This window comes from Schistocerca serialis, chromosome 6 (genome assembly GCF_023864345.2).
Source record: "Schistocerca serialis cubense isolate TAMUIC-IGC-003099 chromosome 6, iqSchSeri2.2, whole genome shotgun sequence".
NCBI lineage: Eukaryota > Metazoa > Arthropoda > Insecta > Orthoptera > Acrididae > Schistocerca > Schistocerca serialis.
The window spans coordinates 591,369,579-591,395,058 of NC_064643.1; the positions used below are offsets into that span (position 1 = coordinate 591,369,579).

General features: G+C 40.9%; 1 protein-coding gene across 1 annotated transcript in view; it reads left to right on the top strand.

Annotated features, from left to right (window-relative positions):
- Positions 1-5,444: 5,444 nt before the first annotated feature.
- LOC126484314 (V-type proton ATPase subunit C) overlaps positions 5,445-25,480 on the top strand; it is a 62,333-nt gene continuing 42,297 nt past the window's right edge. Inside the window, exons 1-7 of the mRNA XM_050107751.1 lie at positions 5,445-5,574; positions 5,822-5,974; positions 7,265-7,418; positions 15,059-15,245; positions 15,341-15,439; positions 15,545-15,706; positions 22,981-23,074. Coding sequence (XP_049963708.1) covers positions 5,843-5,974; positions 7,265-7,418; positions 15,059-15,245; positions 15,341-15,439; positions 15,545-15,706; positions 22,981-23,074 — 828 coding nt within the window. The 5' untranslated portion in view covers positions 5,445-5,574; positions 5,822-5,842. The remainder of the gene's footprint in view (positions 5,575-5,821; positions 5,975-7,264; positions 7,419-15,058; positions 15,246-15,340; positions 15,440-15,544; positions 15,707-22,980; positions 23,075-25,480) is intronic.

A 25,480-nucleotide genomic window follows, 5' to 3' on the forward strand; every position in this document is an offset into this window, starting at 1 on the left:
TATCTCCCGCGACCAGGCACAAACTGCCCCACTCTCCAATGTAGTTCGTGAGACCGTCCGTCGCGCCTTCCCGTCCAGCACTGTCCTGTACAGCACTCCTCCCCCACTTCCATGCAGTCTCCCCATTAATGGGCGCTTTGATTGCGCTCCCGCTATTTCTTCAAGCCAACGCACACTCACAAAATACTGGATTTACATTTAAATAACATGAAATTAAATAAATATTCCTATAGCTGGACAATAAGCACGCTCTAACACACACTATTAAATACATAAACAAATCAAATAAACATATATCAAAGGAATAGAAACAAAGCAGACCAGTAGCCTAATGTCTCTGTGCTTTCTAAAACACAGTAAATATTTGACCAATTTCTTCATGAATAGTATATATCGGATATAAACAAAGACATAGACGAATAAATATATTTATAAGCATGCTGGTACTGATTTTTCGTGTAACTGTGGTTTACTTATGGCTTGATGCGATTAATAGTAATCGACCACTTTGACCTCCAATAACTCATGTACTATTCAAGTTACATGCCTGTAATTCATATCAATTTAGGTTTACACTAATAGCTTTCTAAAGACACATCGATCGACAAAATCGGCTGAACCGTTTAGAATTTGGAAATTCGTTGCAGGGTGTTACTTGTATAATTTAGTCAGATACTAAACTTTAAACTAATAAAGATATTGAAAATCTGATTACACCATCAGAATAGTCATTCAAATAATGGAAATGTACGCGTTTCTTTTTAAGGTATCATGATTCCTCTGGCTATTATTAATTTCTACATGAGCTGTGAAATGTCTGCTGTTATGGTTTCACAAAGTCCACCATCTTTGGCACTCCCGGCATATACGTATCCTTCATCGACACAAAGCACAGTCCTCGCCACTGTATCAACATGGAATTTCCAGGCACGCGGTCGGCCTGGACCACGCCCTGGGGCTGCCCCTATTTCTCCGGCCGATGCTCGGCACCACGTGGCCTGCCGCGCTGCCACGCCAACTCCGAACTTCAAACACTTTCAGGGCGCCACAACTCACCCGTTACCTCACAGACGCGTGACATAACAACAAAGTGAGCATGAATAGAAGTTAAGGTAGACATAAGAACTTATAATCTGTTAATGTGACATGAGTGATCTGGGCAAGAATTGCTTGCCAAAGAACTGCAACACTGCCAGCTACAAGAGTCTATGCTGTCTGGTGGCATGGGCAGGTGAAGACATAAAGAAAGTATGTATGTGGAACAAAGGCAAATGGGGAACCATTCTAGCGACGAACCGAACCGAAAATGGAGAAATCCACTGACATAACTGACTTTGCCAAAGGGTATATTGTTATGTCACAACACCTTGGAACGTTTATGGCAGAAAGCGCGAATATTGTCGACTGTTCGTTTAATATTGTCGTGATACGAGGGCTATCCACAAAGTACTTTACGTTTTGGAATCAAAAATAAATGAAGTATTGGAATTTTTTTTATTATATACAGATGAAAGCCACACTTAAATACTACTTTTCTACATAGTTGCCATTTAAATTAAGGCACTTATCGTAGCGATGGACGAGCTTGGAAATTCCTTCGTCGTAAAATTCGACCGCCTCTGCCTTCAACCACGTGGTTGCCTCTTCTTTTGGGACAGAAAAGGTGTGATTTTTGTGGATTTCCTGGAAAGAGGCACTACAATAAACTCTCAAAGGTACTGCCAAACTCTGCACAACCTCAGAAGAGCAATACGAAACAAGCGCAGGGGAAAGTTGGGCTCAAAGGTCTTGCTGATTCACGACAACGCCCGGGCCCACACGGCAAATGCCACTCGTGAAGTTCTCGAATCTTTTAAGTGGGAGTTGTTCCCTCATCCGGCGTACAGTCCCGACCTGGCACCGAGCGACTTCCACTTATTCCCAGCAATGAAGAAGTGGTTGGCTATGCAGCGTTCTGATGACGACGCACAGCTTCAAGAAGAGGTAACCACGTGGTTGAAGGCGCAGGCGGCCGAATTTTACGACGAAGGAATTTACAAGCTCGTTCATAGCTACGATAAGTGCCTTAATTTAAATGGCAACTATGTAGAAAAGTAGTATTTAAGTGTGGCTTTCATCTGTATATAATAAAAAAATTCCAATGCTTTATTTATTTTTAATTCCAAAACGTGATGTACTTTGTGGATAGCCCTCGTATTTCAAATCGAGTGCTGTGTGTAGTTTTGGACACACAGAAGACAGCCACAGCTAAGTGGTATAGTGAGCAGTGCAGGCCCAAGGTCATCCAATCTTTGAAGAACCTGTGACCAAAGTCAAGAATGGACACCCAGTTCCACCATCACCATAACATTCCAGCTCACTGCACCAAAGCATAGCCCCAATATTTGTGGGGTACAGGACTGAAACATCTTGAGCACCCTCCTTACAGTCCAGACCTTGCACTTCGAAACTGCATTGTTCCTACATGTGAAACTGAAGCTGAAAGGAGTGCAGTTTTCAAGTGATGAGGACCTCCTGAGGGTTTGGGACAGCGAGTGTGCCTTACTCTCTACTGTAGTGGCAGCACCATTTAGGATAGGGAAAGTTAGTTTTGTGCACAAGTTACAGCCAGCGGGCCGGATTGCAGTGAGTTACGCATGCCAACAGTTGCGAAGTAGAATAGAGGCCACAGGGCCATCAAATTGCTGAAAGAGTATATGTAGCTGTTTTGCATGTCGCAAGCTGCAGGCAGAAGGGGCCCACTGGCCAACCCAGCGTGTTATGAGTATGTGACGCAAAGCGGCGTGCTTGGTAAAACAGAGGCATACAGCCAAATATAAATAGGTGCCGTTTTTCTAACGAGATTCATTCAAGTGTGGCAGCTCTCCTGGATGGCGGGACGTGTCACACCACCAGCTAAACACAGCCACAGATGGGGCACCAGCGTTGCAGTCCATGGTGGGTCTTTGGATCGACCCCTTGAGGCCGAAGCAGGGTACGGAGGCAGCTGGCCAGCAGTGGGCCATTCTTTGGCTCACTACTGCGGGCAGTCGTTCTGGCTTCCAACACACACCGGAGGCATCCCGAGGTGAGGACCACAGATTCGGACGCCGGATCACAGGCGGTTGTTGTCCCTGTGATCTCAGCCATGCCGGCAAGAATAAGCAGCAGCTGGCCGCCTGCGGCTCTCACCGCGCAGCGCTGAGTCGGCAGGGACGCAGACGGCCAAGTGTCGGTGCATCCTGACGTGGTCACAATTCTGCAGCTATCCAAGGCTGGAACGACACAGCAATGAGTTGCACGGGCCGCTGGGGTACTTCCTCACCATTGCAGGGCCCCATGATGCAAATCAAGAGGAACAAGGGCACGGCAGTTGGAAACAATAAATCACTTGGAAAGTTCTCGCTGAATTTTAATACGGTGCCTTCTACCTCTTCCAGCTTCATTTGGTCATCCGGATACATTTGATGGCAGAAGTTGCCACTACACTACAGAACCTCGGGAGAACTGGTTTAGGGAATGGTGTGTGTAGTTTTGGACACACCGAAGATAGCTACAGTTAAGTGGTACAGTGAGCAGTGCCTACCCAAGGTCATCCAATCTTTGAAGAAGCTGCGACCAAAGTCGAGAATGTACACTAGGTTGCTCCATCTTGAAATACTCCAGTTCACTGCTCCAAAGTATGCCCCAAATATTTGTGGGGTACAGGACTGAAACTTCTTGAGCACCCTCCATACAGTCCAGACCTTGCACTTCATAACTGCATTGTTTCCACATGCGAAAATGCAGCTGAAAGAAGTGCAGTTTTCAAGTGATGAGGACTTCCTGAGGGCTTGGGACAACGAGTGTGCCTTACTCCCTACAGAAAGTTGGGAAAATTGCCTTAGGGATTGGTTTCGGAGGATGGAGAGCTATATTCAACGTGGTGGAAATTGCTTCGAAAAAATTAAATAAGTAAAGCTGTATTGCAAAACTTTCCTAGTACCTTTTGTAAAATCATGGTGGCAGCACACAACTACTCGCGCGCTGTCGCACCCCGAGTCACTCGTAAATAAAATGCGCTCATACGTGACACGATATGTACCTAAATTAAGTTCATAGCTTTGTTAAGTTTCTACAAGGTCCAACAGAATGCAAACTCACCACCGACGACATGTTTCGTTACACAGAAGGAACAGTTTTATTCCTCTTACAGTGTTCTATTTTTTATCTCGGAATACTGTTACGTTTTCACGCTGAAATGAGTATCAGATGCATCTATAAGCCTTAAGAATATTCATATATTATTTTCATTCCAAATACGACAGTGGTTCCGTTTTTTTTTCCAAAGGATGAATTCAAAAAATACTTAAGAGATTTCTTGTATTTTTTTTTACTTTTGCTTCGAAGCAGATGGCAAGAATTTTCTTTAGAGGAGGACTCCTCATATTCTAGACTAGAAACAAGAGATATAAATTTTTCGATTTTTTTACAAACAGTTGAGATTATGAAACTTCCTGGCAGATTAAAACTGTGTGCCCGACCGAGACTCGAACTCGGGACCTTTGCCTTTCCCGTGCAAGTGCTCTACCATCTGAGCTACCGAAGCACGACTCACGCCCGGTCCGCACAGCTTTACTTCGCCAGTATCTCGTCTCCTACCTTCCAAACTTTACAGAAGCTCTCCTACGAACCTTGCAGAACTAGCACTCCTGAAAGAAAGGATACTGCGGAGACATGGTTTAGCCACAGCCTGGGGGATGTTTCCAGAATGAGATTTTCACTCTGCAGCAGAGTGTGCACTGATATGAAACTTTCTGGCAGATTAAAACTGTGTGCCCGACCGAGATTCGAACTCAGGACCTTTGCCTTTCGTGGGCAAGTGCTCTAGATGAAATTATCACTAACTGCCAATGCTGTAGGACTGAGAAATGACCATGAGTTGCCTATGGTCGTGACGGCCGCTTTAGTGACGGTACGAAATGTTAGGTTATTGCCTTAGATGGAAGGCTAGGAGTTCAACATCTCTTCGATATGATTTTTTTTTAGAGTCGTTACCTTAGTGTTTGGAATGATATACAATGTAGTTTAGATAATAATAACATAACAAAAAGAGTATTACGAATTATTCGCATTGTTAGCGAGCGTGTTTAATCACATACCTCATGAAGCTGGCTGCCCAAATCCGAAGTTCTCACCCCAGAATGTTCAATGAAACATTTATCAATCTATCTTATTTTCGTATATGCTTGTAGCTGCAATGTTTTTTCAATACGCGACCAAATAATTTTATAGAGTGCTTATGTCCTGCATGAGTTTTCTGTATTGCTTAAGTTATGGATTGCCATGAAATCGACGGCATATCAGTACTTTCCCGAACGATGTGAAGATATCCTATTATAAACAACGCTGCATTCAAACATAGCGGTTTTCATGACGCATGCTGCAGCTGGAACAGCTGATTTTCCAGATTCTGTTTTGTTCGAATCAGTAAACGGTGCTCACGATAGATGTCAGGCGCGAGTCACGTGAATTAAATAGTGGATATCGTTGCAAAGCTGAAGCGGGGGCGTGCTAAATTTCGGCTGCTAAATCTTGTTTGGCTGTCATTGATCGGTAAAATAAAAAAAACTTCAATTTTTAATGTGTATGAGAATAATTAATTGTATTGGATATCATGTAACAAAGATTTTGTCACTTTGATAGCTCGTTTGTAGAAGTGGGAGTAACCACTGCCCAAAAGTGAGCTACCAAAACTGGGACACACAGATATTTAAAATGAATGAATGTTCCGCGAGGTCATATTAACAGTGGAGTGATAGCATTTCTTAGTTACAATTTTGACTAGTTTTCTCTGTTTCAGGTATTTAGGACATAGCGAAACATGACGGAATACTGGCTAATATCTGCTCCTGGAGACAAAACTTGCCAGCAGACATGGGAAACGTTGAATAATCTGACCAGTAAACAGAACAATGTATCTGTAAACTACAAATTCCATATTCCAGACCTGAAGGTGATGTTTGTTATTCATATGTAAATCTACCTGTTGTAACAGATTTGTCATCAACTTAAGAAAGTGGCGAATTTGTTCCCGTTCCTTTTTATCAGTTGACTTTCTGGGTTGATTTAGAAGCTTTTCTTTCTTGAGAGTAGTTTTTACCTACTAGAATACACTGATTTTGAACTGGATCATGCAATAGTGATTGTTTTGGCTTATTTATGTCTATGTGGCTTGTGAGATAACGAATCTCAAATATCTTGGCAGCTTCAATGACAGTTATGGCTGGATTGCTCAGCCATTTGCTGCAAAAGATAAGGTCAAGGGGGGAGTTATAGTGTGGAAAATAATTTTAATCTGACAGTAAGATTCGCAAGACACACACATTTATGACAGCAGAATGAAGGAAACATTTTGGAAATAGTCAATATCGTATTAACTGTCAGCAACATGACTGACTTAACACTAAATCCTCATTGGAGCTAACATGCCATCAACCCACACTGGTTTACATATTACCTGTATCATCACTTTGTTGGTTTCCAGTGGTGGTCTTAACTGTAATTTACCATTAATTAACACCTAGTCTAAGCTATTTCAATATCATTCTTGATAGAAGAGTTTATATTCTCAATAAAAATTAAAGTTGTAACTATTGATTTACAATGGCCAGAGTTTAGATTGTCAGTGTTCAACCAAGTTACTAATATGATACTTTCCATCATGTTTGTTACATCAGGAACCTGATATATTTGTTTTAGGTTTCATTGAGCATTGTAATTCTGACGTTCTGTGATGGTGTTGATGTATCATTGTGACCCTGATCACGTGTTACAGTCTTCACCACTTGACATTCACAGCAACTTGCTACACATGTATTTCAACCAAACTGTGCTACCTCAGTTTTACCACAAACTTGGATACTTCTCGTAATAAAATTACATATTGTGTATTATACCAAATGGAAAATTTTCAAGAGTATACTGAAGCAGTGTGAAAGTACCACACAGTGACCCAGTAATCAATTTGGACTGTGCTAGGTACTGTCCACAAACCCAAATTGAAAATGTCTGACTCTCTGGGAGTCTTTCTTTGTTCATGTCACATTACTCAAGAAAAGCAAAGTAACATTGGAACACAAAGAAATGTGTAGTTATTATGATTCTATAACAAAGATTGCCCATCATGATGATGACGCACGATTCTAAATATGTTGAAGACTAGCTACTGCATGAAGTACATCTCTTTTTTTTTTAGCATGTTTTTTACTTGGTTATTGGCAACTTTTGTTGTTTCAATTTGCAGGTTGGGACATTGGATCAGCTGGTTGGTTTATCTGATGATTTAGGAAAATTAGACAGTTATGTTGAACAAGTAACCAGGAAAGTAGCAGCCTATCTTGGTGAAGTACTGGAAGACCAAAGAGACAAACTCCATGAAAACCTTCTGGCAAATAATAGTGAGTTTGTTACCTTTATTAGGCCCAGCTACATGATTCACTTTCATAACATTTCTGATAGACCTAAAGTGTGCCACTGTTTAATAACTGAGCTACATTCTGCTTGTTGGTTCTGTTTGTGCATTTGTGATTATTGTATTCACTGTCTGATAGAAACTGCATTTTCTTTTCTTGTTTTGAAAAATTTACAAGTTTTGGTACTGCAAGTTTGCAAAGCCAGTGGTGCCTTCTTTTGGCAGAAGGGTTGACGGGTAAGGAAGAGGGGTGAAGGAAAAGGACTGGAAAGGTTTAGGAAAAGTGTTAGTTCAGGAAAGTGACACAGAAGCCTGTATCAGGAGAAACTTACCAGTCGGGATGAGAAACCCGGAACCCTTCTGCCAGAAGGACCCACCGGCTCCGAAAGCGTGCATACCTAAAACCTTTTCTTTTTTTTTCCCCATAAATGCGTATGTTCTCCAGCTTCTGCTTGGTGAGTAGATTTTTTAAAATCTGTCCAATTACTTTATATTGTAAAAAAAATGCTTATTTTTGTTGTTATAGTTATTAAATCGTAATTTAGGCAGTGCCAGAATCAAAAGAGAATGTCCATTTGTGTGCACCAGCTGAAAACTATTTTGGTCAGGTAGTATCAGACAATCTACCGTGTAATAGCAGCAGAGAAATTGATTGACATGTCATCTTGGCAGTGTTGATGTTGCAAACTTTATGGGTGAGCAATGATGCTTACAATCCAGCACATACTATCTTATATTAGAGCACTGGACTTGATGAATGGCACATTGTATCACCCAAAAAGTAAGAGAAATGTAGATGGTTCCCTCATCAGTCCCATGTTCCGTAAGATTAGAGGCGTTGTCTTGCAGCTGGAAGGTATGCTCCATTTCATGGACCTGGCAGAGGACCTGATTCAGTTTCTCGAAGCGACAGTATCAGTTTTTCACCTAGATGTTCAGGATAGTGTTTGTTTGCAATGGCCTTAGCAAGACATTCAAATTTTGGGAAAGATTTTTGTTACTGAAGTGTGTTGTCTTTTCGCTGTGAAGGCATTGCACATGTTTGCTGGCTTTAGTGAGGACATAGGTTTTGTTTGGAGTCATCAGAGATGAGGGACGCCATCCAGAAAGATCAATTTTTCAGTCAGAAAATTACCATGTGAAATAGATTGAACAGACCCTGCTGCCACTCATGGAAAATGATATACTGAAAATGTTTTGTGCAACAGAAGGAACATATGTTATGACTGGATAGATAAAAAAAATTTATTCACTAGCGGCAGCTGGAGAAGCCATTCAGAGCCATTGGTTCCTTATTCTGGCAGAATAGTTGAAGGTAAAGGAAGAGTGATGAAGGAAAAGGACTGGTGAGGTTTAGGAAATGGGGAGAGTTATGGAAAAGTTGGAAATACGGAAGCGTCCGATCCCACCCGTCCGCTTTGACCCATGACGTCACAAATATGGCGGAAACGACCATAAACGACAATTCCAATATGGCGGATATAAAATCATTGCATATGTATCATAAAGACGAAAATACATCGAAAAACACACACACACACACACACACGTTTCACAAAAAACCTAATGACTCTAACGGGACAAGCGTGGGAAATTGGGGGTTTTTGGGTGGGAAGAAACTAAATATAAACAAATTTAGCCACCCATCCCCATACAAAACGACGAAAAAAAATCGACATCACAAAACTCACCAAATACCACAAAACACAATATTATCTGGAATCGGACACTTCCCTTGACCTATATAGATCTGCAGCAGCTCCCGATCCCATAAATTAGGATCGACCACTACCCTTGACCTATGTAACTCAAAAACATCTCCCAATAACAATACCAACCTTCACAGCCACAAATTTCAATGAAACACTTCCCTCTACCCCAATACACAACACGTACGCCAAAAGCAAAAAAATGAGAACTTACCATAAGAAAGTTCCAGCCCCACAAACTAGACTGGCCACCACAATCTCACACACACACACACACACACACAAACCAACGAAAAAATACTAAACCAAAAGAAAAACCCAACCCACGCACATCTCACCACCCCCCAACCCCCCCCCCCCCCCCCCCAACCCCAAAATGAAAAACACACAAACAAGAACCAAATGCAACATAAAAAAATCTCAATCACACACTACAACTCAACAAAAACTTCAACAAAATAGATCCTCCACAACTAAAACAAAAACAAACTCATTCCCCCTCTCCCCCCCCCCCCCCTTAACAAATACTATACAACAAAATAAACCACCCACCCCACCCTGAGCCACAGCCATCCACCCACCTACCCAGACCACCCTAACTAACAACTTTCGGCCTATACATTTTACCCACAGCCCTTAAGAAAACCCGAACAATACAATAGCCCTCTGAGACACTCTTCCGCCAACAGTACTCATCTAAATGAGACTGAAGGTTGAAAGAGCGCCTCTTCCCCCTCCCAAGAACTGACTTAACCGCCCCCCACATCCCCTCTATTGTATTAGTACAAGCCCCGGTCTCATAATTCTTAAACATGGTTCACTACTAAATGATTAAATCCCCTCTCACCCAACACCCTATAAGAAGAAAAAGCATCAGAAACTATTGTGGACCCCGGCTCTATATATTCCTCAATTAACCCCACTAATTCAGCCTTGGACCTCCCTTCCACAACCCTAAAAACACATTCTGAACCCCCACCCCCCTGAACAACAGCCCCCCACACACAAAGACCAGCCACAGACTTCCCCCTCCCATACTTCCTTTGCCCAAACTGTGACTCGTCCACCTCCACAACAGCCCCATGCTCCCCCAACTTACCCTTGTACTTAATAAATTCCGAACACACTTCACGAGAAAAGGAATACCAATCTAAAACTCTCCTCTCACTCACACCAGTCTCATGCGTGCAAAAACTCTGTGGGGATCAATAACAAAAATAATATGTAACAAGCACAATCTCGCGCATGCCCAACCTAGACTTCTCGAACCAGGTACCGCGGCGTATGGAAAGCCATATATCGTCTTTGCAACAGCGCCACATATAACTGTCCCTGGTCCGAGAGGCTGGAACTTTAACCAATTTCATTGGTTCACGGCACACACCGCACTTCACCACCTCGGCAATTAAGCCGAAAATCTGTAGGAACTTAATCAGCTCTAAAGCTGTGTCCCCCATCATAGCCCTCAACCGAGAACTATTGATCTTGTCTTTCACATCCATTCCTGAACAAAAAACTGTAGTGGACTGACCAGACAGCCAATCCACTAGGACGGGTAGCCGAAAGGCACGCGTTTAAGCTCACGCAGGCTGGCGTGAGGTCTGGAAAATGACAAGGAATTATAGTAGCCAAAAATAGTACATAGCTTCTGGAATACTTAACTTTAATTCATAATTGTAGAACATAGCTCTTGATGATACAGAAGTATAATAGCAATAATAACTGGTAATGGCGCCTTGCTAGGTCGTAGCAAATGATGTAGCTGAAGGCTATGCTAACTATCGTCTCGGCAAATGAGAGCGTATTTGTCAGTGATCCCCTTCTGGCAAAGTTGGCTGTACAACTGGGGCGAGTGCCAGGACGTCTCTCTAGACCTGTCGTGTGGTGGCACTCGGTCTGCTATCACTGACAGTGGCGACACGCGGGTCCAACATATACTAATGAACTGCGGCTGATTTAGAGGCTACCACCTAGCAAGTGTGGTGTCTGGCGGTGACACCACAAAAACCACAACCGATTAAACTTAATAACAAAACCACCCGACATACAGCAATCATCACTACATTAACCTTCGCACAAAACCGTTAACTCACTGATACAAATTCCGCTTCAAAAATACGCAAGCAGCACCCGCCACAGAGCAACATCAAACTGAGCCCAATACACCAAACAAACGAAAACCCTGAACATACCACCAGAGGGCACAACAAACCACAACACGACGACATCTACAAACACGCCACACTCACAAACCAAACTCCGTGCCGTAATGACGTCACACACCACAACACCCTTACGTCACGGGTCAAAGCCGACGCGTGAGATCGGACGCTTCTATCGACCCGAAAAGTTGCCCAGAACCCCAGATCAGGGGAGACTTACTAGACGGGATGAGAAGGAAAGACTCACATGTGCAGTTAAGTGGGTCTTACTTTGAAATTAACCACCAGTAACTGAATATATTTGTTAAGTGTAAAAAAAAGGAAGGTTGTCATATCTGTTACAGGACATTTTTCAGTGGAGTGCAATAACAGCCAACTTGTATTCAGTGCCAAAATTGAGTGTTTGTGAATTTGCAATATGTAGCACAACACAAGGTTATGATTAGGTTGGGGCTCGGCAAGTGTGAATAAATTCCTGTGATCTAAGCCAGTGCCAAAACCATGATCTGAATTTTTAATTTAAAATTAAAGATATTTATTGCCACACTTGTTGCCCATTTGTAACTCTTTTCTCAATGAAACCAATTAAAAACTGCTCACATGTGCACTCAGCCAAACACACGTGGTATTCTATTGCTGAATTTGTTTTTAACATGCCAGTGTTGCTTACCATTTTTATCTTGATTGGATAGGTCATATCTTAACATAATCAATGAGAATTGCTCTATGAACCATGGCGATTGGGTCATAAGTGCACTCAACTTTGTAGCTGCAGAAGAGTAAGCCTATATGCAGTCGGGTTACTCGCTAAGTCAGAGCATTGCACTTGAACCATTTCCTCTTTATATAGTCCGGAAGTCTCTATCTAACACAAATGACTCTGTTAATCACTTGTCATGGAAAACAGAGGTAATGTAGATGGTGAAACACAACCACTGGATGTTTTAAGCATCAGAGGTGGTCACCTGGACAAGGTTGTGTGTACCCATTGATATGCCTACAGCAATACCCTGGAGATGGTACTTGTAGCTGCACACTGCAGTAATCCATCAGTTTCGGATTGCATCTCTGATTTAGCAAATGTACAATGTTTACAAATCTTTAACATAGTGCAGCACTTCAGCAACCGAGAATTGTTCAGAAATTAAGAAATTCAGCCTTCAGTTGGAAGGTAAAACTTTATTAGTTTACCTAGGTTTTGATGCCAATAATGGTATCTTCTTCAGAACCTATAAATTGACCCATTCGGACATATGTTACACATTGAAATACATCATCAATCTAATGACCTCATAATAAAGAAAATCATGGTACTTACAAAAATTAAATTATTTTGAGGGCCAAACGTTGGCCGTGTCACAGAATAAAATTAAAACTGAATAAATGTTGATGGTGTTAGGACAGCGACCTGCCACGAATTTGTGGCTGGTTGCTGTCCTAACACCATCAACATTTGTCTTCAAACAACAGCCACAGTCTCCATCATGTCATCATATGACAAAATTGCACAAAACAGAATAAAGACGCGTAGTCATAAGATTATGTCTGTCAAAACTAAAAAAATTAAGACGAAAGTAGACGGAGCTATGCCGGCCAGGAATAAGAGTCACACGTAAGCAACAAGGAAACTAGGCGTCGCAAGCAGTTCTGCGGCAAGGCTTGGCCAGCGGCCAACCACATGTGCAAGCGCTAGAGAGAAGCTGTCTCAAAATTACTTCGAGCAAATGTAAATTGCAAACAAATTGTGACAGGAAGCGGTCCTACAAATGGACAAACCTACCTATTGGTACAATACATTAAACAATTTACCTTAGAACTAGCTACAAAATCAGGGAATGAAAATTTACATTCAAATATTATAATAAGAGGGCGAAGCCCCACTGCAGTAACTAATAAATTAGTGTGGAAAACACAAGCGTGCAAAGCATAAAACATCTAGTCTATATCGCCCATGCTCCCAAGCCTCTAAAAGATGCAGAACTTTTGCATAATCAATTGAAAGGATGTAAATTAGACACCCTTGAAGAATTGCAAATTTTTAAACATCTTTTTATTATTGATAGAGAAAATTTACTTAAAGATCAGGTGCAACTAAAAAATAGAAATTATTTCGAAGGAATTCAACCTGTACTTCAGTGGAGTTGGCCCACAGTCTGCTTCGAATGACCGATGCAGTTTCCTGTCTGCTTTGTCCCTTTATTGTAGTGTGATTGTACATTGTGTCTCCATGTGTTTTGTATTATACTGGTAATGACACCTAGTTGCTAAGATGTTTCTTAATTTGCCTGTTTTATGTTCAAGATATTTTATGCTTCGCATGCTTGTGTTTCCCATACTAATTTATTAGTTACTGTAGTGGGGCTTCGCCCTCTTATTATAATATTTGAATATAAATTTGTATGCACTGACTTTGTAGCTAGTTCTCAGGTAGATTGTTTTAATGTACTCTACCAATAGGTAGGTTTGTCCATTTGTAGGACTGCTTCCCATCACAATTTGTTTACAATTTACGTTTGCTCTAAGTAATTTTGAGACAGCTTGTCTCTAGCACTTGAGCATGCGCTTGGCCGCTAGCCAAGCCATGCTGTGGATCTGCTCACGATGTCTAGTTTCCTTGTTTACGTGTGACTCTTATTCCTGCCCGGCATAGCTCCGTCTACATTTGTCTTAATGTTTTTAGTTTTGACAGACATAATCTTATGACTATGCATTTTTATTCTGTTGTAATTTTATTCTGCGACATGGCCAATATTTGGCCCACAAAGTAATTTAATTTTTGTAAGAACCACGATTTTCTTTATTGTGAGATCATTAGATTTATAATGTATTTTGATGTGTAACATAGGTCCGTATGGGTCAATTTACAGGTTCTGAAGGAGACACCATTATTGGCATTGAAATCTAGGTAAACTAATAAAATTTTACCTTGCAACTGAAGGCTGAATTTCTTAATTTTCTGAAATACATGGCATGTGGAATACTTTGGGATTCTTTATTGCCCCCCCCCCTCCTCTCAACCTCCCCCCCCCACCCAACCCCCCCAGGGTTGTCTGATCTGGCACTTGTTGTGGAGATTTTGAATTCTGTGAAATATATTTATTTTTCTTGGAACCTACTCTTTCTGATCTATGGGAGTTGTGTGTATCTCCTGAGTGGTCATGGATCTAAATGGCGCCCTGAAGCTCCTTGTGTCTTTTAGAATCCATAAAATGGAGAGTGACTTTTTCTTCCCTTGAAAAGCTTCTAGTGTTTTAATAAGTTTTTTAGCAAGCATTGCTGATGTTTCTTGCAATTTTTTCACTGGTATTGTTGCTTTAACATGCTATTTCTGCTTCCTTCATCACTGTTAACTGCCTCTCGCCCTCACTTATTGTATCTGCCATTACTCGCTTTCCCTCTCATTCATTTTTCCTCCTCCTCCTCGCATTTCCTTCCTTCTTTCTCTCCCCCCACCTATAATTCTGTGCTTATATCCTCAACCCTGCTCCCACAAGATCTCCTTGCTTCACCCTGCGTTACTACCTGTTCACTCATCACTCATGTCCTCACTGCCTAGTGCCTCCATCCATCTATCCCCTCCTTGCCTGGTGTTAATCTGATCACAGCTCATAATCTCAAGAAATGTTACATGTGTGGGGAAAAAAACTATGCACTTGTAAATAACACAAATTGAAACATAAATTTTGATGGTTTTTATGCTGCCTTTTAGTTGTTGTTCATTTCAAAGTCAAGTCAGAGATATGGTTTTGTAATAGGTGACCTACCTGGATACATCACACGTTTCCAGTGGGATATGGCAAAGTATCCCATCAAACAATCCTTGCGGAACATAGCTGACATCATCAGTAAACAAGTAGGTCAGATAGATGCTGATTTGAAAACGAAATCTACTGCTTATAATAATTTGAAAGGCAACCTACAGAATCTGGAGAAGAAACAGACGTAAGTATAAATGGTTTTAATTTAAGTGGAGTTGCCGAACTTGCCATCTGAGCAAATTGCAATTGTGAAATTGTCAAATTTTTTTTTATTTACAGTGGGAGTCTACTGACACGAAATCTTGCTGATTTAGTGAAGAAAGAGCACTTCATATTGGATTCTGAATACCTTACTACCCTACTGGTTATTGTACCAAAGTATGTATAGAAATTACAAGTTTGCAGCTATTATTTTTAGCTCTTTTGGTGTAGCTAGAAGCCCAACAACATACTTTTTAAGTGATTTTATGCCAATTTTTCCAGAATAATGTTCAATGAATGGAATCAGAACTATGAGAAGATTACAGATATGATTGTACCTCGATCAAGCCAGTTAATTTACCAGGACTCAGATTTTGGCTTGTACACAGTGACTTTGTTCAAGAAAGTTGTGGATGAATTTAAACTCCATGCTCGGGAGAGAAAGTGAGTGACCATTCACATATAAATTAATCTGTTCTTGCTGTGTTTTCCCTGCAATTTTCTAACATATTTTCAATTATTGCTTTGTGTGTTCTTCATTTGCCGTCATGTTATTCGTTTATTCTAATCATCATATAACTTTATCGGAGAAAATTGTTTTGTCCTGGAATGAATTCAGGAAATCAGATTACAATAGAAAGAACAATACTAAAAATTAAGGGAAAATACTGAAGTAGTTGTTTTATCCCTTCTAAAATGATAGTGAAAGCCTGTTGTTGTAAAACTATCATTTATTGTATGAAAAGAGAAACCCAATCGAGAAAACTGTTAAAGTGCAAGATGGAATTGCTGGCCAGTACTTACCTTCAGGAAGCGAAGTATAGAGGACTATACCAATAGGTGCACGTAAAACTAAGTGACACTGTCGTTTGTCTTTCAGAACTAACATTTCCTTCCTCGGGGAGAGAAAGGAATAGGTCAGGGGAGATTGAAAACGAAGGGTAGGTCACTCAAAGGGAACCCATGTGCTGGGTCCTACACTTTTGTCTGATACTTCTGAAAGCTTCAGTAGTGTTGTATGCTTTTACTTGTGACAGTACTTAATATTGGAACTCATAAATGTAAGTAATAGCCAACAATTTTGTCTCATAATTTAAGATAATGACCATCTCATTGTAAAACATTTGCTACTACCAGTCACAATTATTGTTTTTGTTGTAATGATAAAAATGAGAGTTGTTAAAGAGTACTGTGAAAGTGTGAGAAGAACCCCAAAGAGGGCAGTAAAGCTATTGAAGAAACTTAAACCATTCTTGGCAATTAAGTATATTTGAAGTTCGCACTGACATCAAAAATCTAAAATAATTTCTCATTGATTGGCACCACAGTCTCATTGTACTGGATGCAGTGCACTTCAGATGTGCGTTTTTACTTGCATTCTTCGTGACAGATAGTCTTGGCCTTTTTTTGTTTTGTCTGATTGTCATTTTTTCAACATCAGTGTGGGACTGGAATCATTCATGTTCATCTCGTTGACCTGTATTTCTTCTCAGAACCTTATACTGGATGAAACACACAAGATTTCTCAGAAATGAGGTGCTTCTGTCAGTTGATAATGTAGCTTGAAACATCTAATGGTTGTGGTTTATGCACAGTAGTGCTTCACTTCACTTTTCTCTGAACATCATAATTACAAGTTTCAAAATTAATAAATAGTTTGAGGGAAAGGGGGGAGGGATTCATTGAAGTCCTGCTCAATCACCAGATGTGGATCCATTCAATTTTTATGTCCAGAGATATTTAAAATTGTTGTTGTATTTAACTCCTGTAGCTAATGTTGATGTTCTGAGGGATCTTGTCCAAAATAGGTTTGACCGAATACAGTGCACTCCAGAACTTTTCAACACATTACGACAAAGCACGGAAGGGAGGCTCAGGGCCTTCATTGAAACAGGAAGAGGTTACTTCCCTTGTCCTTGCTCCTTCCACTTTGCCGCCCCCTCCCTCTCTCTGTGTGTCATTGGCTTATATTGGTCCGGCTATCCTGGTTTCTGGTATTCCTTCTAGTTTTTGTTCATCTTGCTTTTTCATTTTCACCTTTCCTTTTTGTCATTTTTGGTCCCCCTTTGGGGTGTGACTTCCCCTTCTAAATTTTCTCTCTGTAGTGTGAGCCAACTGGGAAAGAACACCTAGTATCTTTGGTGTGTGGCCTTACCACTTCTTCCATCTCTTCCTCCACACCATTGTTCTTTAACTAGTCCATGTGGTGAGATTGTTATCAACCCTTTTGGTTGAGCCCCCTGAACACAGAGCTCACACTACTGATACCTTCCCATCTATAACTAAGAGTGATTGCTTGTCATTCTGGAACACTCCCAGCAACAGCTGCCATTTCAGATGTCCATTGCTGTGGGTGGATGGCATTCACAGGGAGAACCTCTGATTGGAGAGGGTGGTATCAGGGCAGACACTTTGTGTATGAAATACATTAAACTTAAAGCTGGCCATTCCTCTGTGGTCGTCTTTGTAGTTGGCAGTGGATCTTTTAATGCTGATTTCTTATAACCTGTGGCATTTCCTTGCCTGGCTACACCCTGGGAGCAGGGCCAGATTTGCTCACTTGTGGTGAAACCTTTTCCGTGCTATGTAGTTTGCACCAGAACTGACCGGGACACTTTCATCACCACCAAGCCACTATTTTTCTTGGAAACTATTGAAGAAAAGTTTGTTGAATTGAACTTTCTGAGTAAGCTGCGGTCAGGTTTTGCTATTGATCAATACTTCTTCAGTGCCTGCCCCCTCCAGAACCACCCCCCCCCCCCCCCTGCATCTTCCCCCTGTAACTCCCAGACCGGAGATCTGCTGCCACAAATAATTGGCTGCGGGACCCAGAGTTCATCTCGAGGCCCTACCTTTTTCGAACTATGAAAGAGAAGAAGAAGTCACAGGATGTGGCCTCTCTTTTAACCCCCCCCCCCTCCCCTCCAATCACCACACACACACACACACACACACACACACACACACACACACACACACACACAAATGTGAGTCAGACCTCTTGTTTATGGATGTCACCCCATCCTTGTTGGTGCTGGGTGGTGGCCCGGCAGCATGACTGGTTTTGGTCCAGTCAACTCCCATTTGGTGCTTATTCAATGGAACTGTAATGGATACTACTGTCACATTCCAGATTTGCAGTCTCTTATTTCCTTTTACTCCACAGCTTGTGCCATTCTTCAGGAATCACATATTGCTGATGCTCACCCACCAAGCCTTCGTAGGTATCATGCTTTCTGTCGGAACCGTGACAGCCCTTTGAAGTCTTGCAGTGGTGTCTGCAAGTTGGTCCGCATGGATGTCATTAGTATGTGGATCCCCCTTTGTATTGTATTGGAAGTGGCTGCCATCCAGTGGTCACAGTTTGCAATCTCTATCTCCCCTTGACAGGCCACCTACATCTGCTACCCTAACTTTCCTCCTTCAGCAAGTACACCTTCCCTTTCTACTCCTTAGGGAGTAGACACCAGCTGGTTCCTCGGTGGAGCATGCCATTGCCATCTGTGATCACTGTCAGGCGTTGGCTTGCCTTCAGCAACATCAGTCCTCTGCTGGTCTCACTAAACATCTTCATGCCAAAGCCCATTATGTAATAAGACAAAGCAAGTGAGTGTGTTGGGTATGCTTTGTCTCCTCCGTAGGTTCTTCTGCCTCTTCATCACGGGTGTGGGCTGTGCTCCGAACCCTCCAAGGTTACCAAAACACTTCAATCCTCCACAACATCAATATTTTCCCGAGGTGTAAGACTATTTGGCTCAAAGATGTTTCACCCTTTCAGTGAATGGCCATTGCTGTGGTTCCTGTCCTCAAGCCAAGTAAGGATCTGACATCCCTCGATAGTTATCGACCAACCAATCTGACGAATGTCTCCTGCAAGTTATTTGAATGGATGGTGGCTTGTCATCTCAGTTGGGTCCTCGAATCTTGGGACCTTTTGTCTCCTTGCCAGTGTGGCTTTTGGGAGGGACAGTCTCCCAGCAATCATCTGCTTCAATTGGAAACTGCAGTTCGGCAGACCTTTTCTCAGTGCTGACATCTTGCCGCAACTTTCTTCAATCTTCATAAGGCCTACGACATGGCTTGACACTATCACATCTTTCTTACACTCCATGAGTGGTGTCATTTGCCCCCCCCTCCCCTCCCCATTTTTATTCACCAGTTCATGCCCCGCTGATCATTTCGAGTTCACTATGGCAACATTCTCAGCCATCTGCAGACCCATGAGAAAGCCATTTCACTGGGTTCTGTGTGAAGTGTCCCTCTATTTCTCACCACTACTAATGGCCATTGGACCATTAGTCACCCTGCTCTGTATGTGGTTGAGTTCTGTATCTATGCTTATTCCCACTCGGTGGCCTCTGGAGAACAACAGCTCCAGGGTGCTATTTGGTGCACTTCTGCATGGATGCTCTCACATGGTTAACAGTTTTGTCAATATATTCATCCCATTGTGAGACAAGATGATCTGTGCCTTAATGGAAAAATGTTCGCAGTTGTGTATGGAGCCATGACTATACCCATTCATGCACCTCTTCATCTGATTTGACAGCTATTGATGTCTTTCTTCTGAACTTCAAAAATATGGAAATTGCATAGGGAGAGATTGGAACTGTATGTAGGATGTGTAAGGGCTTTCCAGTGGAACTTCTAGAGCATAGTCAAAACAACTTTCAAATGAAGAGGAGCAGACCTCGCTACAATTGGGGTTCCCTAGGCAATTGCAAATATTTTTCCATGAAGCCATTGACCATCTTATCTCTCAGTGGACTAAACATATTAACAGTTACGGCAATTACTTTGGCCTAATGAACAGTTTGCATACTTTTTCCATTTGTCTCATTTTGATTTGAGTGCCACTTATATTACAATCTGTGGCCTGCTGAGTGATACCTCATTAAGACCTGAGGTTTGTCCTGCATAAAGCTGGTCATCACGCTTAATTCAGTGCAAGACTCATCACTGAAGACAATTTTATTCAAGTCAATAGGATTCCAGGCCGAAGATGAATCTGGAGACACTCCAGACAGTGATGCGATACCAATCTTTCTCTCGCGTGTCATACGGCCCGACAGCCAGGAGTTATGGTTTGGGGTGCCATTTCTTTTCATAGTAGGATATAACTGCGGAATCTTTACAGCACAGCAGTATGTTCATTATACTTTATGCCCTGTTTTGTTGCCCTTCATGCCAAGCCATCCTCGGCTTACATATCAGCAAGATAATGACCTCCCTTATATAGCGGCAGTTTCTACTGCTTGTCCTCATGCTTGTCAAACCCCTCCTTGGCCAGCAGTGTCATCCAATCTCTCCCAAATTGAGAACATTTGGAGCATTTTGGGCAGAGCTCTCCAACAATCTCAGGATTTTGATGATCTAACACATCAGTTGGACAGAACTTGGCATGATATCACTCAGGAGAACATACAACACTATCAATTAAAGCAAAAATGAATAACTGCTTGCATAAAGGGCAGAGGTGGACCAACATGTTATTGACATGCACAGTTTTTTTAAAAATAAATCAGCAATTTTTCTGAAATTGTAATCTTTTTTTGTCTGTATGTGTTCGTCACTCCACTGATTTCCATCCCATTCAGATAGTTCCTTCATGGTGTCATTCCACTGCCCCATTTTTCCCCCCTTAATACTTTATAAAACTATAGCAGGTACATTCTGTTGCCAGCTGGAGTGGCCGAGCAGTTCTAGGCGCTACAGTCTGGAACTGCGCGACCGCTACGGTCGCAGGTTCGAATCCTGCCTCGGGCATGGATGTGTGTGATGTCCTTAGGTTAGTTAGGTTTAAGTAGTTCTAAGTTCTAGGGGACTGATGATCTTAGAAGTTAAGTCCCATAGTGCTCAGATCCATTTGAACCATTGTACATTCTGTTACTCATGACCTGTGTCCATGGCCTTCCAATATATTCAGTGCCTCGGAGAATATTGTTTTCATATCTCTGAGGCGTGTTAGCCAAGATAGCTTGTTATCAAATGTGAAGCTCAAAAGCATTACTGAATCTCCAGAACTCAGACTTATATTCAAGATGATTTATCTGAGCATCTGAATTTGCACATTTTGTAAAAAATTGTGCAATATATAGGCAACTAACACCTGGACAGTTTACGTACAATATTGTGTTGTAGTTTACTTGAATAACTGTTTTTCAGATTTGCAGGTATGAACCATCTGCTTGAAAAGGGAATCATTGGTTTTGTGATTGCTGTAGTGATAAAAGAAACACAAATTGCTATCCTATTTTATTCCATTTTTCTGTGAAATGGGGAAGTAGTACACTCATTAAGGTGTAAGGTCTGATACACTGTAATGTGACCAGGCTCATTTGCTTGCTCACAAAGAGATGAGGAGAAAACATGAATGAACCTAAGGATTGTAAGAAATAGTAGTGCGAGTGTCTCTTGAAAGTAAAATGTAACGTATCAACTGCTTCAGTAGTTTTCTTATGTTACATTATAAAATGTAACATCATTTTAGATTAGTGGATTCCATAAACAGATAGGAGTGCTTCAATACATCTTTTATGATGTCGGGTACTTGTATAATGTCTTTTTTTATATGTTGTTTAATTTCTTAATTACATTTTGTACATAAATTATTGTTTTTAATTATTTATGGAGTAGAATTTAAAAAAAAATCATTTTTCCTCAAATACTGAGAAAAATGATCCTAAAATGAGAGTAAACACTAAAAACAACCTATTTGAACTTTGCAAACATAATAATAGAATATTAGTAAAATGTTGAAATGTTATTTTAGCATTAATAATTATCCTTTGTCTGGAAATGAATGGTAAAAAGATGTGCCCTTTTTTCTTCTGCTGCACCTTTATACTTTGTGCACTTATGAAAGGGTCACTTGGAAGCATTTCTGAAAAAGAGAAATGTGTTAGAAAGCATTTTCTTAAAGTATTGTTGTAGAGTGTAGCCTTTTACAAAAGTGAAATGTGGGTAATAAACAGTTCAGACAAGAAGAGAAGAGAACTGAGGAACCGAGCGAGGTGGCGCAGTGGTTAGCACACTGGACTCACATTCGGGAGGACGACGGTTCAATCCCGTCTCCAGCCATCCTGATTTAGGTTTTCCGTGATTTCCCTAAAATTGTTTCAGGCAAATGCCGGGATGGTTCCTTTGAAAGGGCAAGGCCGATTTCCTTCCCAATGCTTCCCTAACCTGAGCTTGCACTCCGTCGCTAATGACCTTGTTGTCGACGGGACGTTAAACACTAACCACGACGAGAACTGAGGAAATACTGACTGAAAGAAGGGATCGCATGCTGGGACACATCCAGAGGCATAAGGGAATCCTTAATTTAGTACTGGAAGGAAGTGTGTGTGTGTGTGGGGGGGGGGGGGGGGGGGTTAAAAATTGTAGAGGGGTCGAAGGCTTGACTATAATAAGCAGATTAAAATGAATGTAGGTTGCAGTAGTCATACTGAAATGAAGAGGCATGCAGATGATAGGCTAGGGTGGAGAGCTCCATTAAAATCAGTCTTTGGATAAAGACAACAACCAAGACTTGAGTTTGAACAGCAATCATATTATTACAGCAGTGGAAGCTTGTTTTTCAACTTTCACATCATCCATGTATGAGAAATTTATGTTAATGAACTAGCCCATTGAATTCACATCGAATTGGAAAGTCATCACTGAAAAAGTTAATTTTACAGTTGCCTTTGTATTTTTAACTTAATGTAATGTTTCAGGTTTGTCGTGAGAGATTTTACGTACAATGAGGAAGAACTATTAGCTGGGAAAAATGAGATGACAAAATTGGTTACAGACAAAAAGAAACAATTTGTGAGTACCTTTAAAAAATAATCAAATTCACATTTTCTTGTATTGTAGTAACAATTGTATCTCTCATATATTTACGTGATTTGTGTAGATTTGATCAGAGATGAAGTTAGAAAATTGCTTGTTCTGGTAATGGAGAGATGTTATGTAGTATAAGGTTCGCTGGAGGTATTCCATGATTCAAGTTTTCAGATGGTACATTCAGTTGTAAGCTTCATTGGGGAGTGTGAATTCTGCAACACCTGCTAAGCAGCTTAATAGTGTCTATATCTATTTAGAGCATCTGAAACTGCAGGGGTTGTAGGAGTTTGTACTGTTAGTCCACTCATGAGTTTTTTCTTTTTAGCTATAAATATGGTACATTTGTTGAGGTGGGCACACTTGCATTTCATATTCACGCACAGTCCTGCTTTACCAACAATGATAACAATATTCGTAAAACCACAGATTTAACACTATTACTGTAGTAACCAATGGGAGAAGCTTTTAAAATAAACTTGTGGCTTAAAAATCATTTGGTGTTCAATGTAGTCTAAATCAACATTATACTGAGTTTTGCATTTCACTCTTGTCTTGAGCGTTACAATACCAGTCCTTCAGACAAAACATCAAAGAACAGATTGCAAATAAATGCACAAGGATGCAGTGATTTTACTGAAAAGGACTCACTTATTTCATGAAAAGGACATTGACAATTATATTTCGCAGTGCATTCACATAGCGTTTGTTTTGAATTGTATCAAAGTTCAGTATAACACTGTGAAACTTAAAGGAAAAGAGAAGAAAAGTGTTAAGTGTTATAACATCAAGTTTAACACACACATTTCAGAACAACACAACACATATAAGTCTCAGAGTAAGTTGACAAGCGAGACATGTGTACACGTTAGCATTCGAATGAGCACTGAGTCCCAGTCTAGCGGCCGCTGCTCGGCTGGCTGCTTAGGTGGCGCATCTGCTGCATGGCTGGCAGACAGCGCCGCACGTAGGGGATGCGCGTAATTGAGCGGCGGTGCTTTGAATGATCGGCGAGTCACAACAAAAAGTCCAGATGCGTTCCAAACAGTTACAGAGAGAAAATAAATACATTAATTTATCATGAGCAATGTTGCAAAATATTTGATAACTAAGGTAATACAACAAAAGTTGTGCTATTTAAGAATTGCATGGTTTGATACATTTTACTGAGGTTCTCTGGCATTACATTGGATGTTGTCACTGAAACTTTAATACAATACAGTAGAGCATCAGCTCACAATCTTCTGGCGATGATCACTATTGGTAAAAGGTGCCAGGAGGTTGCAAACATTCGCAGCAGAACAGTTGGTGCACAAATATCAAACAATGGCTAACAGTGCATTGTACTGAAAGGAAACAAAAGTGGGCTGGCCTGGAAAGTGGTGACTACTTGATTCTCTTGATATGTGATCCTTTGTCATGGGCAGCATCAGATCCCACAGCCCTTAGAGACTATATTCAGTGTCTGTTAGGTACAGTGCCACACAATCACCTGCATCAACATGTTAACAGAACTTGAGAGGACACACACCCTAAATAAGGGCTCAGAGTCCATTCTTGTTTTTAAGGATCCAACCAATTTTAAGTGATAAAATGTTCTTTGTTCCCTTTCACATCATCTGCATTCTCCTGGGTTCTGTAAATGACAACCTGTTTTTCAGACAATAAGTACTTGAGATTCTATTCAACTGCATGAACACCCATATTGATCAAACTTTTTAATTTCTAACTTGTTTTGTTAAGGATAGATCTGGTGATATCACAGATAGGAAAGATGCAAAAAATCAGCTTTTGTTGAATACTGTCTCAGTGTAGTATTGTGTTTATTGGTCCTGTTGTTTACAAAAGCAGCCTGTGCAGAAGACATTGGATAAGTCAGTTTACAAGGATACAGATGAAAGTGATTTTTTATGCATACTTATTTAAAATTACAAATAATACACTTTATATATAAAGTATTAATATAGTACACTTCATAAAATTCAATATTTTTCAGTGGAGTAAAAGCAGTGATGCTGTGAATATGATGATAAGGGTTTTCCAAGGGTTTTGACCTTTCTGGTAAAGTTATCATAAATATCACTTTTTTGTGGTCTACTGTCCTTGCCCATTGCATTTATTATAAATAATGTAATGGTTCCCATAATGTAGATACATGGTAAAGGAGAACTACCAATGATCTCAAATAGAGGTTTACATGAGTCTCGAGCTTCACATCCAAACATGATTCATGAATATTGTTACATTCCATCCTGGGTTTTCCATTGTTTGATTTCATGATTCTAAAAGCTCTTTTTTGCAGTTTGAATGTACTGATGTGCTGATAGCTGCATTGAAATTTCCCTGAAATGTGGCCCCATATTTAAGGCAAGAGTGAAAGCAGGCATGATA